The following is a 19,134-nucleotide window of genomic DNA, read 5'->3' on the forward strand; positions in this document are numbered from 1 at the left end:
GGGCAGGGAGCTGTTCCTGTTGGCAGCAGCAGATAGGACTCGCAATAATGGGTTTAAATTGTGGGCGGAAAGGTATTAGGGAAAAATTTTTTTTACAGTAAGAGTTGTTCGACAGTGGAATGAACTACATAGGGAGGTGGTGAGCTCCCCCTCACTAGCAGTCTTTAAGCAGAGGCTGGACAAGCACTTGTCAGGGATGCTCTAGACCAGGGGTCAGCAAACTGCGGCTCTTTGGCCCCTTGAGTGCCGCTCTCCGAACTTGGTTCGAGCCCCTGCTTTCGCGCCTGCTCTCGCCGGCAGCCAGGCTGCGGAGCCGGCGCGCCTGAGAGAGAGAAAGAGTGCGAGAGAGCAGGCGAGCGGGCGCGCTGTCTCTCTCCCTCCCCCCCCCGCCGTGGAGAATGGCCAGGTCCCCCTTTCCCTTGCCCTCAGTGGTTGGGAGGCTAAAGCCTCCCTTCCCCTCTAGCCACGTGATTGCTGGGCGGGTGGCTGGGCGGTTCCTGTCCCGGGCCCGCCCGCCTATCAGCTGTTGGGCGGGGCAGGCTTCCTTTGGCGGCACATCCTTGGCAGCGGCGCTGGGCCGCAGCGCCCCGTCTTCTGCAGCGCCGACTCCGTTCCCCTGTCGTCTTCTGGGCCTGCGGGTCCCTGTAAGCCGGGAAGGGGCACACTTTGGAGCCAGCTCAGGGGCTTGTCTGGCAAGTGGAGGGTGGCGGGAAAGCCCCAGGGCGTGGAGTGGGGGCCCCGACCCGGGACACACATAATGCTACAACTCGGGGTTGTCTGCTGAAGCTGGAGGGTGGGAGATTCAAAACTGATAAAAGGAAGTATTTCTTCATACAACACATGGTTAAATGGTGGGACTCCCTGCCCCAGGAGGTGGTGATGGCTGCCAACTTGGAGGGCTTTAAGAGGGGAGTGGACCTGTTCATGGAGGAGAGGGCTATCCATGGCTACTAATCAAAGTGGATACTAGTCATGATGCATGCCTATTATCTCCAGGATCAGAGGAGCAGGCCTATTATATCAGGTGCTATGGAACGCAGGCAGGACAATGATGCTGCACTGGTCTTGCTGGTGGGCTTCCTGGAGGCACCTGGTTGGCCACTGTGGGAACAGACTGCTGGACTTGAAGGGCCTTGGTCTGAGCCAGCACGGTCTTTCTTACGTTCTCATGTGTTTACTGCGTCTGTGAATCTAGAAGTTTGCTCACATTGTTCACATTAAGTGTTTGTCAGTCATTGTCATGATTTAATTTTATGGATACCTTACTTACTTTTTTCCCTCCTCAGAGGCCATGTCTACCCACTGGCTTTCTTGTCGGTAGACCTGGACTCCGAGGAGGGGAAAAAGTCCCCCTTCAGAGGCCAGGTCCACCAATTGGCTTCTTTGGGCCTCCGGAGGCCAGGTCTACTGCCAAGAAAGCCAGTGGGTAGACCTGGCCTCCCAATGGGACTCAGCCGGAGGCCAGGTCTACCAATAGGCTTTTATGGCGGTAGACCAGACCTCCAGACGAGGACTCCGGACGAGGAGGGGGAAATGGCAGGGATTTAGAATTTAATTGTTATCAATAAATAAGATCATTATTAAGTATGATATCAAGTTTTATTCAGTGTACCTATAGTTTAATTAAGAATTAAAACTTTAATTAAAGTTTATTAAGTTAATAAACAGTGTACCTACCTATATAGTTTAAGTTTAAGAAATTTGGCTCTCAAAAGAAATCTCAATCGTTGTACTGTTGATATTTGGCTCTTTTGACTAATAAGTTTGCCAACCCCTGCTCTAGGCTGATCCTGCATTGAGCAGGGGGTTGGACTAGTTGGCCTGTCTGTCCACTTTCAACTCTGATTCTGTGATTCTAAGAATCTTGATTCCGTAAAAGGCAGCTTCGTACGTGTTTCATGTGTGTAATATTGCAGCGTGTCTGCATAATCTTTTCTCTTCTTTCCCTCATTGCAATTCCATGATTTAGAGCCTAACTATACTGTGGCATCTGGAAGAGTTCTTTGGACAACTTTGTGGAGTGTTGTTTCGGAATCTCTTCCATGTTGTTTCCACAAATAAAATGCGGGCGTATCCTCATTGCTTCTGACAATTGCAGGGGCTTGGGGGACTCCTGTCTTGTTACAGCAGAATTGGGATGAGTGGAGTCTCTTGTTGCTAACCCTCTCTTAATGCCTCCGTTCCTCCTAGTTGGACAACTACAGCCAGCAAGAGCTTGCAGATCTGTTTGTGAATTACAATGTGAAGTCCCCCATTACAGGAAACGACCTCAGCCCTCCTGTCTCTTTCAACCTGATGTTCAAGACTTCCATCGGCCCCGGAGGAAATATGCCTGGGTATGTTTCGCCTGCAGGTTGATCACTCTCGTTTTCCGGTGAGGGTGACACGTTCTGGGGCCATTGGCCAGATGCATCATTAAGCAGTTCGTTTCTCTTTGGTCTGGTCCCCTTTCCTTCTAGAGCCGGAGTCCCCGACCTTTTTGAGCCTGTGGGGACATTTGGAATTCTGACATAATGTGGTGGGTGTAACCGAAATCACAAAGAATGGCCACAATACAACTCTAATCAATATCAAAAATTATATTCAACCTACAAACTTCATCAAATAACAATTCACTAACATTCTATATGTGCACATCTACTAGTCCTATACATATATGTACAAATCACAAAACAAGCAAACCGTAACAAACCATGTACGATGATTTCAAGAATGGCATGTAGCCTAAACCACAATATATAGGCAATGACAGAAGTAGGCACAAATAGCCCCTCAAATTACAGCAAAAAATGTCCCAATTATGGGTTGCAGCCTAAGATGGAGACAATTCCAATATGCTCCTAAAGTACAGCACAATATTCAGTAAGAATTTAGCCTACAGCACCTGGTATTCCCAGGCGGTCTCTCATTCAAGTACTAACCAGGCCCGACCCTGCTTAGCTTCCGAGATCAGACGGCCATACCACCCTGAACGTGCCCAATCTCGTCTGATCTCAGAAGCTAAGCAGGGTCGGGCTATAATTTAATTTAATAATTTAATGTAATAATATAATTTTTGATATTGATTAGAGTTGTATTGTGGCCATTCTGTGTGACTTCTGTTACAGGTCCTTATTGCATAGAGTAGTGGGTTAATTTAGTATAATGTGGTGGGTGCAGCTACAAACAGGCTGCTGTCGAAGGCAGAGCCCAGGACCAGCCTAGGAGGAAGGGCTGGCCAACCACCAGTGAATTAGCTATTGCCTCACTTGTCCCAGCTGCTGAGCATGTTGCTTTGCAGAGAAAACCGGAATACTAGGCTTCTTTGTGACCCGCTGTGCCATTTTCCTTCCTTCCCAGCAAGTCTCTTATTGGTATCTGTTTCTGTTTTTGTTCGAAGCTATCTGAGGCCGGAGACAGCTCAAGGGATCTTCTTGAACTTCAAGCGCCTGTTGGAGTTCAATCAAGGCAAACTGCCTTTCGCCGCTGCTCAGATCGGGAACTCCTTCAGGAACGAGATCTCGCCCCGCTCAGGGCTTATCCGAGTCAGGTATGGTGGAAGCCTTCTCTTCCCCCAAAGGGCCGGGTGGGCGTCTTCCATCTCGTGGTGTTCCAGGAAATCAAAGCTGGTTTCTGCCAGAACAATAATTGAGGCTGCGTGATGAGCCTTCCTAAAATGTTCCCTTCTACATGGGTCTCCCAGCATTCCTTTGCCAACGCTGTGTAATTTTTCTTCCCCTGCCCCCAGATCTACATGGGGTTTTTGTTAAATATGTGTGTAGCTCAGATTGTCTGCTTCCAGCTTTGGCTGGGCTGGATCCCCAGATTATCGGGGGGTGGGGAGGGGTTGGTTAGCTTGTCCATCTGAGGCTGTGCTGTGCAATTTGTGTGTGTGTGGGTTTCCACTTGGGGAACGCCCTGGTGGCTAATAAATTTTAATTCTCTGGTGCAATCTTTTTTTTTTTTTTTTTTAAAGAGAATTCACGATGGCGGAAATTGAGCACTTTGTGGATCCCAGCGAAAAGCACCACCCCAAGTTCCAGAACGTAGCTGACCTCCAAATCGTCCTGTACTCCTCCAAAGCCCAGACCAGCGGGCAGTCGGCTCATGCCATGCGCCTGGGGGATGCCGTTGAGCAGGTAATGGCAGTTGTGCTTTGGCACAATGGAAACGGGGCATAAACCTGGCATGGCTGCACTTGTTAGTTGCCACATAGTTGATTAGCTGGATGGGACATTAGAGGCTAATATTTTGTCTTGGCTCAAAAAGCAGTGGTTCTTCTTTCCATACGTGGTGGAGCCAACGTGGAGTAGTGGTTAAGAGCGGTGGTTTGGAGCGGTGGAGTCTGATCTGGAGAACTGGGTTTGATTCCCCACTCCTCCACATGAGTGGCAGAGGCTAATCTGGTGAACCGGGTTGGTTTCCCCGCTCCTCCACACAAAGCCAGCTGGGTGACCTTGGGCAAGTTACAGCTCTGTTAGAGCTCTCTCAGCCTCACCTACCTCTCAGGGTGTCTGTTGTTGGGAGGGGAAGGGAAGGCGATTGTAAGCTGGTTTGAGTGGCGGAGACTAATCTGGTGAACTGGATTTGTTTCCCCACTCCTACACGTGAAGCCAGCTGGGTAAGCTTTGGCAAGTCACATTCTCTCACCCCCACCCACCTCACAGAGTGTCTGTTGTGGGGAGGGGAAGGGAAGGCGATTGTAAGCTGGTTTGAGTCTCCCTTAAGTGGTAGAGAAAGTCAGCATATAAAAACCAACTCTTCTTCTTTCATCCCCAACTGCCACTATGTATGCAACATAATCATTGAATGCCCCTAAAACAAACAAAATTAGAACATTGAAAACAGCATTCCTAACAAGGCAACTTTATTTCTGTATTTGTATTTATGGAGACCAAGCCCTGTGATGAAAAGAATGGTCTTGGGAATGTTTAGTCTGGAAAAGAGGAGGTTGAGGGGGGACATGATCGCTCTATTTTAGTATTTGAAAGGCTGTCACTTAGAGGAGGGCAGGGAGCTGTTCCTGTTGGCAGCAGAGGAGTGAACTCGCAGTAATGGGTTTAAATTGCAAGAGGAAAGGTACCGGCTGGATATTAGGAAAATGTTTTTTACAATAAGAGTTGTTCAACAGTGGAATCAGCTACCTAGGGAGGTGGTGAGCTCCCTCTTACTGGCAGTCCTCAAGCAGAGGCTGGACTAACACTTGTCAGGGATGCTCTAGGCTGATCTTGCATTGAGCAGGGGGTTGGACTAGATGGCCTCTATGGCCTCTTCCAACTCTGTGATTCTATGCCTGCATATGAGACACAGATCTGGGGCATATACTCCGGCCCCGATGCCTGATGGCCGTCTACCAAGTCCTTAAAGTCTGGCTTGCTACTCCTTGCCACTGTTTTCATCTGGGGGAGAAATCAAGGATTTTGTGCTTGGCGCAGGGCAATCTGTATAAAATGGCCATCTTTCTCTGGCTGTTGCAGGTGGGGAAAACCAACTGTCTCAAATCCTACATGCCTCTATGATTGGTATATCCAATGAGGACCCCTCCCTTTGAGAATCACAGCATGCTCATGGAAGCTGCATAGACTCCACTGAATTAAACTGGTTAATCTGTGATTCATATAATAATATTATTATCATAAACTTAGTATTTATATGATGCTATAAGGTAGCAAAAAAGGAAGCACCAACAGTGGTGTTGAAATCAAGAATCTGTGGAGCTTTAAAAAAATATTTTGCTACAAGGAATGGTAACTTCTGTAAGACAGGTTTCGTCGAGATGCTATGCATTCCTGTCAAGAGTGATGCCGGACCATCAGCGTGTGATCGGATGTGGTCTCTGAGCCGGAGTGTGCCTCTTCTTTCTAGGGCGTAATCAATAATTCGGTGCTGGGTTACTTCATTGGCAGAATCTACCTCTTCCTCGTCAAAGTTGGCATCTCCCCAAACAAGCTTCGCTTCCGGCAGCACATGGAGAACGAGATGGCTCACTATGCCTGTGACTGCTGGGATGCAGAGTCCAAAACGTCCTACGTAAGTGACTGGCCTGATAGAGGGGGAGCAACTTTTTTGAGTTAAGACAACGCAATGTCATTTTCACCAAGAGCCTTATAGTCAGATTCCTTCCGTTTTAGTGGCAGACACATGCTTGTGTACATAGTAAGGAATTTTGGGGTTGAAATCTGAAGTTACGATTAAGGACCGGGTGCTGTTGATGGTGACTCTACTCGCTCAGTTGGGAGTGTTGTCAGGAGAGGCCCTTCAGGCCAATGAATTGCTCCGTGAACAAAGGTCAATGCTCTTTTTCAGGGGTGGATTGAGATCGTTGGCTGTGCTGACCGCTCCTGCTATGACCTGTCCTGCCATGCCAGAGCCACCAAAGTTCCACTTGCCGCCGAAAAGCCTCTGAAGGAGCCCATATCCTTTAGAAATCAGCCAGTTCTTTGGCAAAGTAGATTTCCTTCTGGTAGCAAATAACTGTAAGGGAAAACATAAGGAGAATGTGCTTTAGTTTTTTGGAGCAAATTTCTCATGAGTAATGACAGTAGCATAACTTTCCAAATCGTATTCTAAGACAGTAGGATCCCGCTCATAGCTCTGTGGGCCTGACATTTGTTAGTTAGTGTAGCGGGGGTGGGTTGGCTGACTTACTTCGTTTATACCTGCTCCTTTCCTGCTTGGATTCCTTAACGCCACCCGCACAAAACAGCAAACGTAGTCCAGTTTGAAGCCAATAAGGGAGCTGTTGGCAGGGCTTATAAGAAGGACGCCAAACTGGTGCTGGAGTACCTTGCCATCTGTGACGAGTGTTACATCAATGAGATGGAGAAACTCTTGAACGAAAAAGGGTAAGTGATACCTGCGTCCCTCAGGCCAAGTAAACCAGGCACTTCTGCCCATTTGCTTATGCCCCAGGCAGAAATTAATGTCTCGGTTCTAAGAGTCTGGTTTTTTCATCTTGGAATATATAGGTTTTGTTGACAACCTGGCAGATGAGCAGCATTCTAGCTCTGTACTGTGCAGGAATATTTCTTAACATTGGGTGGAAATCCCCACCTGACCTACAAGGAATAGGACCCTGCCGGCTTTGCCATTGTATGTATCCATCTATGTTCCAGCACTTAGTCTTCAGAGGCTTAGAAATCAGTTATATTCAAGTCCAGTAGCACCTTAGAGACCCACTGGATTTTAGGGAATCTTTTGAGAGTCAAGGCTCCATCAGATATGAAATCAACGTGTGTGTGACTAGGCCACCTTCAACCAGACGAGCTAACAGTTGCCTGCAAGTCTTGAGAAATCCAGGCCCTTAAACAGCTGCAGCTGATGGCAGGGATCTCCCTCTCACACACACCCCTTCCAGCTCTGCCCGCCACCGTGACCCTTTGCAGTTCTGCTGTCTGTTACTGCTACATTAATTCTCTCTGAGTGCTTAAAAAAAATTCCATATTCTTACAGCACCCTGCCCCACCCCCAAATATGTTAGTGAAATTTTTGATGAAGTACCTGAATACATATTCCAGTAAATGGGTACTTTGGCTTTTTTCAGGTTTCCTGAAAATTGTAGCTCAATTAAAGTATAGGGGATTTTTTTTAGGTTCTGGGGCGCTGTTTTTCAAAGCAGAGGCACCAAATTTGCAGCATAGCTGCAAGTGACTCTCCTTAGAAGAACCCCCAAGTATGATGACGTTTGGTTCAGGGGGTCCAATTTTATGGGCCCCAAATGGGGTGTCCCCTTCTTCCATTGGCATTTTCAGTTGTTTCAATGAGAGCAAGTAGTCCTGGTCATCGCTGCTAGGTCTACCTATTGCCATTGCTTTCAGCAGGATGGGTAGACCTGCCCCCTAGAAGCCATATATCTGTTGCTTTCAACAGGCCATGGGAAAAGCTGAAAGTCGACGAAAGCTGAGTAGTTTTTGGCTTTTCGGCCTTCGGCTTTTCCGGCTTAGTCTGGATTCGCAGTTGTTTTATATGGCCGAAAATAGCAGAAACGGCTTTTTCGGGTTTATTTTCGGCTTGGCATATCCAAATACCGTGGACTGCTAAAAAAACAAATCAGTGGGTTTTAGATCAAGTCAAGCCTGAACTGTTCCTAGAAGTTAAAATGACTAAACCATCGTACTCTGGTCACATTATGAGAAGACAATAGTCACTGGAAAAGACCATCATGCTAGGAAAAGTGGAAGGCAGCAGGAAAAGAGGAAGACCCAACGAGAGATGGATTGACTCAATAAAGGAAGCCACGGCCCTCAATTTGCAAGATCTGAGCAAGGCTGTCAAAGATAGGACCTTTTGGAGACACTGATTCATAGGGTCGCCATGAGTCAGAAGCGACTTAACGGCACTTAACACAACACACACATATCCGAATGCCCAGCCCTATGCACACTTCCCTGACTTAAGTAATTGCAAGATTCAGGGCTTCTGGATAAAGTGTTCTAGAGTTCCTGACGCTAAGATCGCTTGTGCCCAAGTGGTTTGCCCCGGCTTGCCTGTTGGGAAGTGTGTGGTTTTTTTCTTGTTTCCCCACAGCGTCATGCTGCTTCCATGCATCTCCTGAGTGTTTCCTGTTCGATGATCTTTCCCAAACTTACTTTTACTGCAGTGTTTTGGGAAAGTTTGCAGCCCAGCTAGGGTGGCACCCAGGTGGACAGGAAAGTTTGGATCTCCCAAGACCCACCTGTATCAGTGGCCCTTCTCCCCACACACCACCAGGGGGAACTCTTTTAAAATCAGTTGTCGACATAGTGGTATAACATTCTGTCTATTTCCAGTTCCTTTCTTCCTTCCTCCCCCCCCCCCCAAACCTGCCTCTGACTTTGACACCCTTTTCCTCCTTGGCAGGGAAATAACCATTGAAACCGAAGGGAAAACTTTTCAGTTAACGAAGGAGATGGTCAGCGTGAAGAGATTCCAGAAAACTTTGCATGGTATTAATTCTTTTTCCTCCTCCAAATGTCTGTACTGTTTCCCTCTGTGCTTGAAGTGGCTTTCAGTAATCAGTACAAGGCCGTGTAGCAGAATTGCAGGAGAGCAACGTCATGGCGCTATGTGCGAGTCTGTCCGTTCTTCGCACAAGCTCATATTCCAGCATAAGAGTAGACAGGGAGAAGCTTTTCTCCCTCTCTCATAATACCAGAACACGGGGTCATCTGCTGAAGCTGGAGGGTGAGAGATTAAAAACAGATAAAAGGAAGGATTTTTTCACACAAGGCATAGTTCAGTTGTGGAATTCCCTGCCCCAGGATGTGGTGATGGCTACCAACTTGGAAGGCTTTAAGAGAGGAGTGGACATATTCATGGAGGAGAGGGCTATCCGTGGCTACTAGTCAAAATGGATAGTAGTCATGGTGCATCCCTATTCCCTCTAGTATCAGAGGAGCATGGCTATTATATTAGGTGCTGTGGAACAGAGGCAGGACAATGCTGCTGCAGTCGTCTTGCTTGTGGGCTTCCTAGAGGCACCTGGTTGGCCACTGTGTGAACAGACTGCTGGACTTGATGGGCCTTGGTCTGATCTAGCAGGGCTTTTCTTATGTTCTAACCCTCTTAAAAACCATAGGTGGCCGATGCTCCATCTGTCCAGATTGCAATACAGAGGGTCGTAAGTCATTTGAAGGAAGTGCCAGCCCTCCTCCCATCATCCCAATCACATTCACCCCTTACAGATGCCTTTTAAAAGAAAATGGAGAAGATGGGAGATCTAAGCCGACCTGCATATAAGCCGAGGTGCCTTTCTCCCCAAAAATGGGGGAAAATTAGGCACCCGCGTATAAGCCGAGGGTCGGCTTATAACCCCTCCCCCCAAGCAGGCTTACCTTAGATCCAGGTGCGCAGGCAGGCGGCGGCGCCCCCCCCCCCCCCCGCGGCCCAGGAGGCCCCCCCAGGGCGCTGCTGGCCGGGGGGAGCCGTGCGCGCCCGGCGGGGGCAGTGGCGTGGCCTTCCAGCGGTCGCAGGAGATCCTCCCAGGCCGGTGCCAGCCGGGAGGAACCGGGCACGCCCGGCAGCGATGGAGGCGCGGGCCTCCAGCGGCCGCAGGAGTCCCTCCCAAGCCGGTCCTGGCCGGGTGGAGCCGCGTGCGCCCGGCGGGGGCGGCCCGGCCTTCTAGCGGCCCCAGGAGGCCCTCCCAGGCAGGTCCTTGCCGGGTGGAGCTGTGCGCGCCCGGCGGGGGCGGCGGTGTGGCCTCCTAGCGGCTGCAGGAGGCCCCCCCCCAGGCTGGTCCTGGCCGGGTGGAGCCGCGCGCGCCCTTCCAGCAGCCGCAGGAGGCCCTCCCAGGTCGGTGCCGGCTGGGAGGAGCTGGGCGCTCCCGGTGGCGATGGCAGCATGGGCCTCCAGCGGCCGCAGAAGGCCCTCCCAAGCCGGTCCTGGCCGGGTGGAGCCGTGCGCGCCCGGCGGGGGCGGCGGTGTGGCCTTCCAGCGGCCGCAGGAGGCCCCCCCCAGGGTGCTCCTGGCCGGGGGAAGCTGCGCGGGCCCGGCGGCGATGGCGGCAAGTTCCCTCCTCCCTACTCTACCGTATTGACCCGCGTATAAGCTGAGGCCGGCTTTTTCAGCCCTTTTTGGGAGCTGAAAAACTCGGCTTATACGCGAGTATATACAGTAACCTTTTCTCCCGCAATACTAGAACTCCTGGGCATCTAATGAAGTTCCTGGTATTAGACTCAGGATGGACAAAAGGAAATACTTCTTTACACAATGGGCAATTTAAAATGTGGAATTCGCGGCCAGAGGGTGCAGTGATGGCCACTGTCATAGACAGCTTTAAAAGGGAATTAGATAGATTTGTGGAGGGGAGGTCTACGAGTGGCTACCAGCCATGGTGACTAAAGGGAACCTCCACATTTAGAAGCAGCAAACCTCTAAATCCCAGTACTTGGAGACAACACCTAGGGAAGGCCTCGGCCTCTGTGCCCTGTTGTTGGCCCTCCAGAGGAACAGGTTGGTGATGGTTTGAGATGGGAGGCTGGACGAGGTGGACCCCCACTGGTCTGATCTAGCAGGACTCTTCTGCTGTTCTTATTGGGGAAGTTCTGGCCTCTATGCCCTGTTCGTTGGACCTCCAGAGGAACTGGTTGGCCACTGTGTGAGGCAGGATGCTGGACTATGTGGACCTTCACTGGTCTGATCCAGTATGACTGTCTTATGTTAGCTGAACCCTGGCTTCTGTGGGACTCCTACCCAGAGGTTTGACCCTCGCACCGCCCTGACATATCCTCTTGGTTTTCTAGTGGAAGAGGTTGTTCCGAATGTGATCGAGCCCTCGTTTGGTATTGGAAGAATCATGTATACAGTGTTTGAGCACACATTCCGCATTCGAGAGGGAGACGAGCAGCGAACGGTAAGCTTTCTCGCAACGTCCATAACAGTCCTCTATGCAGCTCTTCTCTTGGAATTCATTTATTTTACTTAATTTATTCCCTGCCTTTCTATCGGGGACCCCAAGTGGCTTATGGCGTTCTTGGTTAGTCTTTACCGCCATTCACAAAGTGTATGCTACTAATACCCAGGTAAGGTGCAGCATGTTACCATGTTACGGCCAAAATACTCTTTCCTGATCAGAGTGTCACTGAACACATGAAGCTGCCTTCTACTGAATTAGACCCTTGGTCCATCAAAGTCGGTATTGTCTACTCAGACTGGCAGTGGCTCTCCAGGGTCTCGAGGCAGGGGTCTTTCACAGCACCTACCTGCCTAGTCCCTTTAACTGGAGGTGCTGGGGATTGAACCTAGGACCTTCTGCATGCCAAGCAGATCCTCTACCACTGAGCCACAGCCCCTCCCCTGCCCAGGAAAGCTGTAATGCTGGAAGCAGCCCTAAGAATTCTGTGCCTCTGTGTGTGTTAGAAAAAATTCTAGCCCTTTTGATTTCCAAAATTAAAGCTGGAAAGGTATGAATGAATTGTTAAAAACCAGAAGTATATCTAGATGGGCAGAAACTCATGAGTCAATGTGGAAGAATGTGCACAGATATTCTAGCTTTCCTCTTCGTCCTGTGACTCCTGCCCCCCATTCACTGGGGGGGGGTTATAATCTTGCTGGCCCTATGTGCCTAACACTTTCCTGATGATGAGTTTCAGCTCTCCCATCCCATTAACTGAACAAGTATTTCAAGCGGGCAGTCGAATTTAAATTCGGCAAGACGCCCCTCAAACCAAATTGTCAGACCAAATGCAGCGTAGCATGCTCTTGATCACAGGGCTGGAATTTTCTGTGCTCAGAATTGATGCTTCGGCTTATGCTTCCCATTCCCACACAGCTCAAACGAAGGTGAAAAGGAATGAAACAGACAGGTTCGCCCCCTGCGCATATGATCAAGGTTTACAGGGCTCTGTTCAGTCCGTGCCACCTGTCAGAGCATCTGGTGTAGCCACAGGTGTCTCATGGGCTGTGTTACTTTTTCTCTTTGCAACAGTACTTCAGCTTCCCTGCCGTCGTGTCTCCGTTCAAGTGCTCCGTCCTTCCCCTGAGCCAGAACCAGGAGTTCGTGCCCTTTGTGAAGGAACTATGTGAGTAGCCCGTATAATAATGTTTGGAGCAATGGACTGTGATCTGGAGAACCAGGTTTGATTCTCCACTCCTCCACATGAGCAGCGGAGGCTAATCTGGGTGAAGCCAGCTGGGTGACCTTGGGCTAGTCATACTTGGCCTTGCCTACCTCATAGGGTTTCTGCTGTGGAGAGGGGAAGGGAAGGTGATTGTAAGCCGGTTTGATTCTCCCTTAAGTGGTAGAGAAAATTGGCATATAAAAACCAACTCTTCTTCTTCTTCTATAATAAGAACATAAGAAAAGCCCTGCTGGATCAGACCAAGGCCCACCAAATCCAGCAGTCTGTTCACATAGTGGCCAAGCAGGTGCCTCTAGGAAGCCCACAAACAAGACAACAGCAGCAGCAACCTGCCTGTGTTCCAATAGGCATGCTCCTCTGATACCATAGAGGACAGGTATGCATCATGACTAGTATCCATAAGAAAAGCCCCGCTGGATCAGACCAAGGCCCATCAAGTCCAGCAGTCTTATTTACACAGTAGCCAACCAGGTGCCTCTATGAAGCTCGCATACAAGACGACCGCAGCAGCGTTATCCTGCCTGGGTTACCCAGCACCTAATGTAATAGGCATGCTCCTCTGAGACTGGAGACAATAGGTGTGCATCATGACCAGTATTTATTTTGACTAATAGCCATGGATAGCCCTCTCCTCCATGAACACGTCCACTCCCCTCTTAAAGCCTTCTTCAAGGTTGATTGTGTTGATGGGTTGTGGGGAAAGGCTCGGCCTTCCAGCACCACTTGTCTGAAAAGACATTTGTGGTCTTGGACCAAGGAAGTCTCGTGAACAAGGAGGTGTTGCAAGACCCTAGAATCCCGGTTCATGGGAGTTTCAGCCACGTTGGTCTGCAGTAGAAGAGCTAGATTCGAGACTGGTAAGACCTTAGAGACCAGCAAGGTTTTCCTGGTATAAGATACTGACGAGGGAGCTTTGACTCTCGAAAGTGTAGACCCTGGAAATCTTGTCGGTCTCTAAGGTGCTACCAGACTTGGAGCTAGCTCTGGTTCACTGTGTGATAAAAACCATTGTGCTCAAGTGCTCCCATAATGGAAAAAGTTACTTAGGGACCAATTGAACACATGAAGCTGAATCAGACCCTTGGTCCATCGAAGTCAGTATTGTCTACTCAGACTGGCTGTGGCTCTCCAGGCTGTCAAGTCTTTCACATCACCTACTTGCCTAGTCTCTTTAACTGGAGATGCCGGGGATTGAACTTGGGACCTTCTGCATATCAAGCAGATGCTCTACCACTGAGTCATAGCCCGTCCCATTCACATTTAAGGTGTGTGTTCTCCTTTTGCCATTGGGTAAAAGGGTGGCCCTGACCAGGACAGCCTAGCTAGCCTGATCTCATCAGGCCTCAGAAGTTAAGCAGGGTTGGCCCTGGTTAGTAGTTGGATGGGAGATTCCCAAGAAAGTCCGGCATCACTACGCAGAGGCAGGCAACGGCAAACCACCTCTGAATGTCTCTTGCCTTGAAAACCCTACGAGGTCTGCGTAAGCTGTCTGTGACTTTACAGCAAAAAAAAAAAGTCTCTTTCGATACTGAGATGAAGAGAGATCTTGGAGAGCTGCTTTGCCTCTGCTGTTTGCTTTTGCTGTTTCTCTACAATATGAAAGCTAAACCCCTTTTTGAAAAGTGAAGGCTTCTAATTCTAAGCATATTAGTAGCGTCTAAGGCTGTGTATAGTTTTCTCCTTCTGGGACTCGTACCTTCTCTCCTCAAGCCAAGCGAACCGATCCGAACCGCGAACCCCCGCTGTCTTTTCTTCCTCCAGCTGAAGCCCTCACCAGAAACGGGGTCTCTCATAAGGTGGACGATTCCTCTGGCTCCATCGGCAGGCGCTATGCCCGGACCGACGAGATCGGCGTGGCTTTCGGGATCACCATCGACTTTGACACGGTCAACCGGGATCCCCACACGGCAACCTTAAGAGACCGCGATTCGATGCGCCAGATACGAGCGGAGGTACAGGCACGTTTTTCGGGGGGGGGGGGACTCTGAAAGTTCAGCTTTCTTTGGCCTGACTGTCTGGCCAGAGCATGCTCATCTGGATGGGGGGTGGGTTGGTGGAGACTAAAAATAATGCCACACTGAATGGGGGCATTGAAAATGGGTGGTAGAACAAGGGTGGTAGAACGAGAACCCCTGTCCAAGGTTGGAGGAGGGAGGTCTAGCTAGGGCCCCATACCAGGGTGCTGTATGAACAGCTCTTGAATGATACATCCTCAAGATAAATCAAGGAATTGCTGGGGGTCATTGCCTTAATCCAAAGAAACTCTCAGGTAAGGACAAAAGACCTCAAGTATCGCCGGAGATAAAAATAAGGCCAAAGGTAAAGGGAGAAAAGTATATTTTGTTGTGTATGTGTAAAGTGCTGTTAAGTCGCAGCTGACTTATAGTGGCCCCTTTTGGGGTTTTCATGGCAAGAGACTAACAGAGGTGGTTTGCCAGTGCCTTCCTCTGCACAGCAACCCTGGTATTCCTTGGTGGTCTCCCATCCAAATACTAACCAGGGCTGACCCTGCTTAGCTTCTGAGATCTGACGAGATCAGGCTAGCCTGGGCCATCCAGGTCATACGCAGCTAAAAATTCCCTAATTATGAGGCAGCTCAAGAACACATCCTATTACATCCCACAGGAAAACAATTCAGCTCCATCAATTCAGTGTGCCATTAGAATTATATTGGTCTTATTGTGGGCTATATTTTACCCAAGGAAAGAGATTTCCTTAGTAATGCCCGCCCCAGAAGTCCAGAATTCTACATGCTACCAAAACCACATAAACATATTTTTCCTCTTCTGGGTAGCCCTTCTAGCTGAATAATAAAATATATTTTTCCTTTATTTGCCCTATCAGCCTTGGCCTTATTTTTCTCTTTTAGCGACTGGTACACCTTTTTTATTTTCTTTAAGTATTGACAGGGACTGGGGACAACAGCAGCCAGTCAAGTAACTCTGGTGGCAAGTGCTAAGGCCAGAGGAACTCACCCACACCCCCATCACATGTTTATCCTGTCTCGCATCCTTTCAAGGCCAAGCCCTGCTAGCGGGTCCTTCAGTCACGTAGCTGCCCACCTGCCTTTCTGCAGTGGTACAGGCCGGAGTGGACAGAGCACATGGTATAGCCTTGAATGGGTTATGGTATGTGGAGGATCACCCAACCATCTGACCTCAATGCCTATCCTTCTCTTTAGATCTCTGAGCTTCCAACCATTGTTCGGGACCTTGCAAACGGCCACACGACTTGGGCCGATGTGGAGGCGAAGTATCCGCTCTTCGAGGGGCAGGAGACAGGCAAGAAGGAGACCATAGAGGAGTGAAGCTCATGGCTGGCAAAGAAACCTTACCAAGAAGCCCACTTTTTACTGTTCATGCCAATATGAAATTTCTCATGTGTTTTCTTCAAAAACCGCATTGTATGCGCGCCCAGGGACATGTTTTGGTTATTTTTTTTCTCCCCTCCCTCCACAACGGCTGCCTAATTTTAACTCCCGTCTCCAGTAACTGCGATTAAAATGAATGAGAACGCCCCTGTGTTTGGCTTGCCTCTCTCTGCCCAACCTAAGGCTGGCACTCTTTCGGAGAACCTCGGCTCCCTCACTGGGTCGGATATTCACTCTGATTCTTTCCACTGGCGGACTGTGGGGAAGGCCGTAAGAGCTCCCTCAAGCGATAAACCTGGCCGTGCATCCCTCTTCTGTAACAGCCTTGTGAAAATGGCAACTTTCACTGCCTGCTTGGCAAATAGGAAACTGAAAGGGAAGTACTTGAAGATGGTTATCATATCCCCTCTCAGTCTTCTGAAGAGGAGAAGACTGAGAGGGGATACGATAACCATCTTCAAGCTCTTGAAGGGCTGTCATATAGAAGATAGTGCTGAGTTGTTTTCTCTTGCCCCAGAAGGTCGGACCAGAACCAACGGGTTGAAATTAAATCAAAAGAGTTTCTGTCTAGCTAACAGCAGCGATTTCCTCCCCTCCCCTCCCCCAGAGACCCCCGCTCTGCCCAGAGGAAGGCAAAAACCCTCCAGGATCCCTGGCCAATCTGGCATGGAGGAAAATCCCTTCCTGACCCCAAAGTGGCCTTCCTGCTGACCTGGTTATCCTGGGTTTTACCCATGATTTCTCATCAGAACTCTTTATCCTTCTCATCACTAGGTCATTTTTCTGGGGTGTAGGAGTAGCTCTACTTCATTTAGGCTCTGTCTTTCTCTCTGATGGAGACCCAAATTGGCTTACATAATTCTCTTTTTTTCTCACAACCACCACCCTGTGATGCAGGTTAGCCTGAGAGTGTGCGACAGACCCAAGGTCACCCAGCCAGCTTCCAGGGTGAGGTGGGGATTCATGGAATTATAAAATCATAAAAGACTGAGAAATCCTGATCTCTGGGGATTTTATAGCGCCCTTCCCTGTATTTCCACATGAGGGTGCTGCAGGGTTGAAAATGTTAAAACAGACGGCCAGTTGTGCCCCCACCCCCCAAGTCTGGGGTGAGCTTTTTGGATCTCTAGGGTAGCTGTCACAAAATCCACTCTAGACGGCAGAGATCAGTTCCCCTGGAGTAAATGGCTGCTTTGGAGGGTGGCATTGTACCCTGTTGAAGTCCATCCTCTCCTCAAATCCTGCCCTCCCCTGGCTCCACACCCAGATTTCCAGGAATTGCTCAATCTGGAGTTGCCAACCCTAGTTGAATGCCAGGTGAGAAGTGTACACTTGATGTTATCCAGCCCCAGGAGGTGTTGATCTTTGGGAAATTTTTGGGACAATATCTTCCATTCCACTTACCCGCTTCTGTATCATTCCCTGTATGTGCAGTTACCAAATGAGGTTTCATTAAAATATTCCAGAAATTATCAAAACCAAAGTGTAAGTACAGGGAGGGGCCATGGCTCAGTTTGTAGAGCCTCTGCGTGGCATGCAGAAGGCCCCAGGTTCAATCCCCGGCATCTCCAGTTAAAGGGACTAGGCAAGTAGGTGATGTGAAAGAACCCTTCCTGAGACCCTGGGGAGCTGCAGCCGGTCTGAATAGACAAGACTGACTTTGATGGACCAAAGGTCTGATTCAGTAGAAGGCAGCTTCATGTGTGTTCATATGTGTACAGTGATAACTCCAGTTACCAGCAAACTCCAGAAAAACCAGATTGAGGTACTGGTCAGATCTTGGGGGTGGGGTTAGTTGAAATTTTCATTGGTCCAGTTCAAAAACCTATGGATCCTTGGAACAAACCCATCTATGTCCCCCTCAAATCCAGACCTTTCCACAAATTTCCATTGGCCTAGGGTCGCCATGAGTCGGAAGCGACTTGACGGCACTTAACACACACACACACATCGGGGTTGTACCTAGAAGCTTGGAAGTGAAGCCTTAATTAATTGGTGAGGTCCAGATTCATTTCTGGTTATCTAGCTGCTGTTCAGTTCATCCCTTGCTCCATCAGTAATTAGAATTTGAGCCAGATTACTTCACCTAGCATTAGTTTTAATTGAATTCTGTTAAGATTTCCCCACCACCAAACCGAGCTTTCTAGTAATATACATCGCCTTTAGGAATTAAAGCAACCTAATAAATGTCAGGGTATTAAATCAGCAATGTCGACTTTATGACCTTAGGTGGATGATGAGAAGGAGGACATCTTGGCCATCTTCTAGGTATGGAGTAGGGGTCACTGGGGTGTGTGGGGGGAGGTAGTTCTGTAGTTCCTGCATTGGGCAGGAGGTTGGACTAGATGACCCTGGTGGTATCTTCCAACTCTATGATTCTGTGATTTCTTACAGCCAAGATTCTAAGCATGGTGCGCAGAGGTCCATTATGTGCACAAGGTTTCTTCAGCCCCCGTCTTCCTACCACCCACCTCTCCCCACTGCTTGAAAAGCTATTCTCCATAGTCAGGGATTCCTACTACTGTAGCCATTAATGCAGCTACAGGCACTGTAGTTAAGAGACTGAGCTGCCATGGTGTATTCTTAGATGTGCATGCTTTTTCTTCCCAGTTGGGACTCAAAGCAGTTTAGAGCCAGTGTGGTGGTTAGGAGTGGTGGACTCTAATCTGGAGAAGCTGGTTTGATTCCCCACTCCTCCGCATGAGCAGTGGACTCTAATCTGGTGAACCGGGTTGGTTTCCCTCACTCCTTAACATGAAGCCAGCTGGGTGATCTTGGGCTAGTCACAGTTCTCTCTGAACACACTCAGCCCCATCTACCTCACAGGGTGTCTGTTGTGGGGAGAAGAAGGGCAGGTGATTGTAAGCCGGTTTGATTCTTCCTTAAGTGGTAGAGAAAGTCGGCATATAAAAACCAACTCCTCTTCTTCACTTGTAGGTTGGCAGCCCTATCTGTTAGCTCCACCTTCATCCCCCACCCAGGCAATGGACCAACTAGAGTTCCTCTCCTCCAGCGTGGTGTAGAGAGCGGTGGACTCTAATCTGGAGAACCAGGTTTCATTCCCTACTCCTCTATATGAGCAGTGGACTCTAATCTGGTGAACCGGGTTGGGTTTCCCACTCTTCCACATGAAGCCAGCTGGGTGACCTTGGGCTAGTCACAGTTCTCTTAGAGCTCTCTGAGCTCCACCTAGCTCACAGGGTGTTTGTTGTGGGAAGAGGAAGAGGA

General features: G+C 49.2%; 1 protein-coding gene across 1 annotated transcript in view; it reads left to right on the plus strand.

The window, feature by feature from the left end:
• GARS1 (glycyl-tRNA synthetase 1) overlaps positions 1 to 15,843 on the plus strand; it is a 30,192-nt gene extending 14,349 nt beyond the window's left edge. The window contains exons 7-17 of the mRNA XM_056857702.1: positions 2,191 to 2,336; positions 3,380 to 3,529; positions 3,956 to 4,118; positions 5,845 to 6,009; positions 6,286 to 6,398; positions 6,684 to 6,824; positions 8,818 to 8,903; positions 11,199 to 11,308; positions 12,383 to 12,476; positions 14,298 to 14,488; positions 15,718 to 15,843. Coding sequence (XP_056713680.1) covers positions 2,191 to 2,336; positions 3,380 to 3,529; positions 3,956 to 4,118; positions 5,845 to 6,009; positions 6,286 to 6,398; positions 6,684 to 6,824; positions 8,818 to 8,903; positions 11,199 to 11,308; positions 12,383 to 12,476; positions 14,298 to 14,488; positions 15,718 to 15,843 — 1,485 coding nt within the window. The remainder of the gene's footprint in view (positions 1 to 2,190; positions 2,337 to 3,379; positions 3,530 to 3,955; positions 4,119 to 5,844; positions 6,010 to 6,285; positions 6,399 to 6,683; positions 6,825 to 8,817; positions 8,904 to 11,198; positions 11,309 to 12,382; positions 12,477 to 14,297; positions 14,489 to 15,717) is intronic.
• Positions 15,844 to 19,134: the final 3,291 nt, after the last annotated feature.

This window comes from Euleptes europaea, chromosome 11, assembly GCF_029931775.1.
Source record: "Euleptes europaea isolate rEulEur1 chromosome 11, rEulEur1.hap1, whole genome shotgun sequence".
Lineage (NCBI taxonomy): Eukaryota > Metazoa > Chordata > Lepidosauria > Squamata > Sphaerodactylidae > Euleptes > Euleptes europaea.